General features: G+C 36.2%; 1 protein-coding gene across 1 annotated transcript; it reads right to left on the bottom strand.

The window, feature by feature from the left end:
- Nucleotides 1–4,047: 4,047 nt before the first annotated feature.
- Nucleotides 4,048–6,324, bottom strand: LOC133521650 (large ribosomal subunit protein eL30). The gene is made up of 4 exons (XM_061856740.1): nucleotides 6,214–6,324; nucleotides 6,075–6,119; nucleotides 5,600–5,745; nucleotides 4,048–4,249 (listed from the first exon to the last, which is right to left on the bottom strand). Exons 2-4 carry the CDS (start codon nucleotides 6,093–6,095, stop codon nucleotides 4,075–4,077), a joined length of 342 nt encoding a protein of 113 aa, XP_061712724.1. The 5' UTR covers nucleotides 6,096–6,119; nucleotides 6,214–6,324; the 3' UTR covers nucleotides 4,048–4,074.
- Nucleotides 6,325–6,774: the final 450 nt, after the last annotated feature.

Here is a 6,774-nt window from a genome sequence, read left to right as displayed (position 1 = left end):
CTAAGATGGTTAGAGATGCATGTTCAAAATCAGAGTAAAGTAAGTTTACCAAGAAGGGTAAAGTCAGACCAAGACAAGTCTGCAACGATGTATATAGCACACGCCGTAAAGGATAAAGAATGGCATTAGTTATTCAGGTTCCTGCGTAATACCTAATATCTGTTCAAGTTTATACATCGTGCAAATCTTACAATACAAAAGCTGTATTTTCGTGTGTTATTAGGAGTCCTTGGAGGAATTAGAAAATAAGTTTTGTAAGCAACTGCAAAAATTTCGGTCATTTTTCAGTTTATGCTGTTTTGTTATAAAACTATGTACAATTTAAGCCCATTTACAGCGCTGTATGTCAAATAGTTCATGAGATATGAGGCTTTAAAAAAGGTTTTTGTTCTTTTTAATTAAATTTTTCGTTATGCCTATATTTTAAGACAAATATCGGCACAACCGCTCATGCATGAGATATATTGTAATATATAAAGCTCTAGCAAATATAAATTACCTTTCATTTAAGTGCAAAGAAAGGGTCGGTTCCGATTCCGATAGATCTCTTATTGTCGAAAAAAAAATTAAATTGCTATAATGTGGCAGGCACTAATGTAAGTAAATATTTTTTATTGTGCACAATACAGTTAAAAATACACAGAAAATTAGATGCAGTTGCTAGGTAACAACAGGCGGTCTTATCGTTAAGAAGTGATCTCTTCCAGACAACCTTTGGATAGCAAGAAACTATGTACTTACACTTACAACATTGAACGGGTAGTAACGATATACAAATAATTCAATAAACTGAAGACGTAAATAATTATATACTTTAATATAAAACATACTAATATAATAAATAAGTAAATAACATACAAACATATATTATACAATTATAAATAAAGGCAAGTTAAGGCAGCAAACGGTAATCAGCCTACATTTTTTTTTTTTAATTGGAAGGGGTTTAGCACATCTAATGACTTTAACCCTTTACCAGGCTAAGGGATATATATTTCCCACATGCGGCTCTTCAAACATGTGTTCTATTTTCGATGAGTAAGACTAACATTCGATTGTCATTTTTGAACTGTCAGCCTGGTAAAGGGTTAATGGCAAAGTATTCCACAACCGAACAGCACGAAAAGTAAAAGAGTTATATTATAAAATTCTGATCAAGAAGATGGTGGAGCAAGGGGATGTTTCTCCGCACACCGGACAGAAGAAAGAGTTGAAACGCTCTTTAAAATATAGAAGGGTAGTGAGAATATGAGAGTTACGGCGATGGCGAATAGGGAGCCACTTGAGAAATTTCAACTGGCTAACTATCACGGTTCATGAGATACAGCCTGGTGACAGACGGACGGACGGACAGCGAAGTCTCAGTAATATTCCCGCCCCGTTTGACTCTTTGGGTACGGAACCATAATTAGGGTTCAGCATGCGATTTACACGGATTCATGATTTTTACTAATGTATTGTTTAAGGCATTGTCAAAATCTGTACAAAAGCAGTACCATCGTCGAGAGCGCTATCGACAATTAGCTTTTACCGGCCTTCCCCGATAGCAGCAGGGGGCCTACCGTGGAATCCGAAATTAGAAAATTGCGGGATCTTTCTCTTTTACTCTCACTATGACATAATTAGAGTGACAGAAAAATGCCCGCAATTGATGAACTTCTATTTTCGCGGTTATAGCCCTGCTGCGTAGCCAACGTTACCATCGTTAACGCTCCGTAGCATAGCGCAGTCATCTCTCTTTATCACTCTTCCATATTAGTGCGACTGTGACAGTTGCGTTTCGTTCGCCACGGAGCGTGAACGACAGGCACGTTGGCTACGCGAGCTGAGCGCTGTTAGAGATCAACCATTTTTAAAAATGGACTCTCCTCTTAGCATGTCATTACTTACGTTCATACTTACGTCGACATTGTCCCAAACGAATTGCATTAACGCTCCCTTTTCTATTTTTTGCGGAAGGATAGTAGAACTTTCAACACGAAACTCACTATAACTGCAGGAAAATCCTATCGCTGCACAAAGGTTTACCCGAAAAGGTGTGGAAAAGCCGATAAAAGCTAATCGTACTGCTTTTGTAGGTTTTTAGACAATGCCTTAAACAATACACTGGTTGCCTTCCCCTTTACAGCAATTTCATTTTTTTTTTCGATAACAAGAGAAAAATAGGAGTTACTTACCCTTTCTTGGACTGATATTAAAGGTAATTCAATTTGCTATAACTTTATTAATTGCAATATATCTCATAGCATGAGCGGAAGTGCGATATTTTACTTTAAATAAAGTCAAAACTAAAAATTTGATCATAAAGAAAAAAATTACCCTTTTTTTAAAGCCTCATATCTCAAGAACTACTTCACCTCTTGTTTTTCGACGGGATAGGGACTGGACACGGGGACAAGGATAGGGGTGGGGGTATATACATATTATTTTGTGCTTTTCGATTAGTGGGTTAGTTTTTTTTTCCAGTAGTTCACTAAAAGGTGGGAAAAAAATTCCCAGTAGTTACCACTGGTAACAACTTGGTGGTAACTAGTGGGAATAACCCATAATTTCGGGGATGAAAACGATTATTTGACCTTTCCCACAACTCAACTATATCAATATCAAATTTCATCTCAATCGATTCATTGTTTATTGATTCCCCACACCAAACTTACACCCAAAATTTTCACTCCCTTAATGGATTATTTCTGGGATAAAAACTATCTTACGTCCTTCGCCGACTCAAATTACATATCTGTATATTAATTTCAACTAAAATGCTTCAGCGGTCAAGCGCAAAGAGGTAACGGTCTTTATATTATTTGTATTTGTACGAATATGTATATATGGATAATATACAAACAGCTAAAACATAAAAAGTAAACCAATTATAGGTTTCCACATGTGGATATGGGAAGAACTTTGTACATACTTGCGATTGTCACAACCTTAACACTTTTACCGCACCTTTCTCAACTTACGTGTACACCTTTATGACTTACCACTATACTCCCACGAAATAAAAATATACCGATAGCAGCGCCATCTACCAGGTCCAATGGTGTTTCCAAACCAGCTAGGAACCCGTTGAAATGTACACACAAAATTTTATCTAAATCGGTTTCAGCAAATCAAATTTGACGATATATCGATAGCAGCGCCACCTATCGTGTCCAATTGTTTTTCAAACCATCTATATATACTAAACCCTTCTCTAGAATATCACACACTTTTTTGAAAACCGCATCAAAATTGGTGGCAACATATTGCGTGTATGTATATAGTTGTCATACAATTTATTTTTCAATAAAATGTAAGGAATCGAATGGTACCATATTCTATCATTTTTTAAGTAAAGTAAGTTTTTTTGTTTGAGACTGGAGCCTTGTTTTTTTTAATAATCTTAATATATCTTTTGAAATTCCACTTTTTTGTAATGGATGGCTCATTTCGTATCCATTTAGCTAAATTTTGTTACAATATTCAACATGTGTCAAATACCCAATGGACTAAGTCCCACAGTAAGCTCAAAAAGCATAGTAGTGTATTATAGATATTAAGACAAAGTTTAACCCTTTTCTAGGCATAGTACGATTTATCGACCACATACGCGCCATTCGAATTACAACTTTAGCATTCATATTTAAGGTTCAAATTAGATTACACTTTCAGGAAACGTTACTTTTCTTCAAATGTATCATCAAAGCTGGATTAATTGGAATATATTCGGATTTTTTTGGGAAAACCTTGTAGATTGGTGCGGCCTTTAATAGGGTTAAAGCCTCCCACCCTTTTTTTAAATCACAAATCTTGGTGGCTCCACTTCTTAAATCCATCCTTAGGTCCTAAGTACCAATCCTGCCAAAGGAAAACTTACGTACACGAAACGCCCATGAGCTACGACTAAACAGCAATGCCTGGACAAAGTCTGGACTGTCCTCATATACGTCAAATATCTAAGAAGTACAACATTTATGATACTTCTACACTTTATCCTGTCTAAGTCGTGCACATTTAGTTCTGCCGGCAGTCTAGATAGTTCTTTTGAAATATAATAAAAAACAATTGTTCGCTTAAAATTTTATTTTAAAACTACGCAGTGGCTTCCGGCAGAGTGGTGATGATGTCAGAATCACCTGGATCGGTGATGGCCAGCGTGCACACACGGTAGTACTTGCCGCAGGCAGTGCCCAGCTCAATGTTGTTGCCACTGTAATGGTGGACGCCAGTTTTCGCTAAGTAGGCATAGTACTCGATCTCTGATTTTCTGAAAGAAAAATACCTACTATAAGTAGACTGCTAATGTTGCAGGGCCAAGTGTAGGCAACAAAGGTGATTAGGGCCATCAAATCAAAATGCATAAATGATCCACTTGGTTGGCAATTTTTGAAAATATCAACTATTAAATCAAATATTAGATAAACAAAATTGTCCAGGGCCATTATAACCGCCAGGCACAGATGGGAATAGGCACTGCATACAAATCATTCCCATCGGTCCCCACCTCTTGTGTGGCGGTAGTCACGTGGGGCGGGCACAGATGGGAACACCCATTATAATTATAGCAATGCAACTTTCATAAAAAACATCCAGGTATTTCTCAATTTTGGTAAGACAAAATATAATGAGAACTGTAAAACTAATATCTGGAATAGGTCACATTGAATATGAATTTGCATGTTGCTCCAGTATATGGAACATTATATGCACACGTTGCACATAAGTTGATAACTGTATTAATTACAAAGCTGCAAAATATGCTGTTTTAAACTTCTATGTTGCCATCTCCACACTATACTTACTGCCACCTATGATTTTGCAGCTTTATAGTTCATGAAACTTATTAATCCCTCAACTTTCATGATATTGCCATCCATAAAAGACTAGGAATTTTATTTTATTAATCCCTCAACTCTCAGGATATTGCCATCCATAAAAGACTAAGAATTTTATTTGAAACTGGTGGGAATCAAAGAGTTAGAAGAATTTTAAATATGAAATAGATAAGTATTTCTGTTTTAAGTATAAGAGTTGAATTATGCAAATAGGAAGGCCTGAAGCCCTTATTATGTTTAATTTATTAATTATATACTAACATTAGATATAAGAATTAATATTGTATTGTATACTAACCAATTGTATGAGTCATGTTACTTGATAAATAAAAAATGAATTGAATTGAATACTTATCCATCCCACATTACTGACAACAACAATCTTACATCTTACCTGTTAATATGGAGCTGCAACTTTACAAAGACTACTCCATAGGTTTCCCTTACAACTCGTGAATGAATTAGTAAAATATTCCAGTGTCCAACTTCCGTACATTGTACACAGTTATGTTCTAGGAAACAGAAATAAAGGCTATTTGCATAAGTACCATGTATTAGGAATATTTTACCTATTCTCTATTAGGGAATCCATACTTCTTTGTCTTTGAAAGACTCCATATGGTTGTCAAGTAAGCTCAAACACAGGTTGTAGTTAGTGCATATTGTAGATGTTGCAAAGAATTTGTTATAATGATTTTTAATGTTATCCTGTGTAAAAACTTAAGACAACACAGTTCCCTGTAACTAACCATTTGGGAAACTCTACTTCTCAGTAGTCTCACCTTAGAGGAGGGGCATTCTTCGCAATGATGACTAGCTTTGCCTTTCCCTGGCGCAGAGTCTTCAGGGTCTGCTTGTAGCCAAGGCAGTATTTGCCAGACTTCATAACAAGCGCTAAGCGCGAGTTGATAGACTCGATGGTCTTTTTCTGTAACAAAATGTTAAGTTTAGGTTTTCAATGTATAAATATTACATACCATTACTGAAGCCTGATCTCAACGCAAAAGTGTAATAATCAAATGACCTTAACAACAACTTGCCGACTACTTACTGATCATGCAAATGGTGTGACCTAACCTCAAAACGTACTACGTGGATAATCGAAGTGTATGCAACATCTCAGCGTCGCAAATTATCAAATAAGCGAGCCTATCAAGTTACGCTATTAATCTAGGACTTTGAAAGAAGTTATTCAAGATAGAAATCCAGATAACAAAGCAAAGTCCTGTGAAAGAAGGGAACACGTGTTTAATTTACCTGTTTCTTAGCAGCAACCATTGTGTTGATGGATAACAACGAACGCTGAAATATTTACAAATAAAGTTATTACACTCGTAGAAACTCTAATAGAAGTTATTTCCCACAGTGAGAAAAAATATTAAATGATAGAACGTACGCCTAGACGAGCGCTCAGTCAGCCAAAGAAAGAATGAAAGAAAGAACGGTAATGAAGAATGAAATCAATGACTCGCAGACGCGCCGGATCACAATCCGTTCAATTCTATTTCAATCATTCAATCTTGTCGTTCAATTCGTTATCGCATCCACACGGAACAATTAAGTCAAGTTTAAAGCTACAACAGACGGGCGTACCGAACCGTGACTTTGGGTCCAGAAAGAGGGCTGTTGGATTGAGTTCGTGGTCCGTTAGGAAATTACATCCACACTTTATCAGGCCTAATATCAGGGTGCCTACCATGAAACTCGAAATTCGCAAATTGCGGGGATCTTTCTCTTTTACTCTCATTGAGACGTTATTAGAGTGACAGAGAAAAATGTCAGCAATTGACGAACTAGTAGCACGAGTATTTTTCCGTTTCACATCTTTTACAATATTTGACATGTAAAAAAATACTTTGTCTCTAATTGCCGTTCTTCAATGCTTGATATTTTGGCATATGAACCAATTTTTTACATTTCAAATATTGTAAACGATGTGCTGATATTCCCTGAAACG

Source organism: Cydia pomonella, chromosome 1 (genome assembly GCF_033807575.1).
Source record: "Cydia pomonella isolate Wapato2018A chromosome 1, ilCydPomo1, whole genome shotgun sequence".
NCBI lineage: Eukaryota > Metazoa > Arthropoda > Insecta > Lepidoptera > Tortricidae > Cydia > Cydia pomonella.
Note: the sequence above shows the minus strand (reverse complement) of the source record. Positions and strands in the feature narration are given on the sequence as shown.

Excerpts from the sequence above, each read along its gene's own strand:
- LOC133521650 (XM_061856740.1), bottom strand. The coding sequence starts at position 6,095 with ATGGTTGCTGCTAAGAAACAG. Across the intron at positions 5,746-6,074 it reads TGGTTGCTGCTAAGAAACAG|AAAAAGACCATCGAGTCTAT; the intron begins GTAAATTAAACA and ends ATTTTGTTACAG. Across the intron at positions 4,250-5,599 it reads AAGAATGCCCCTCCTCTAAG|AAAATCAGAGATCGAGTACT; the intron begins GTGAGACTACTG and ends TTTTTCTTTCAG.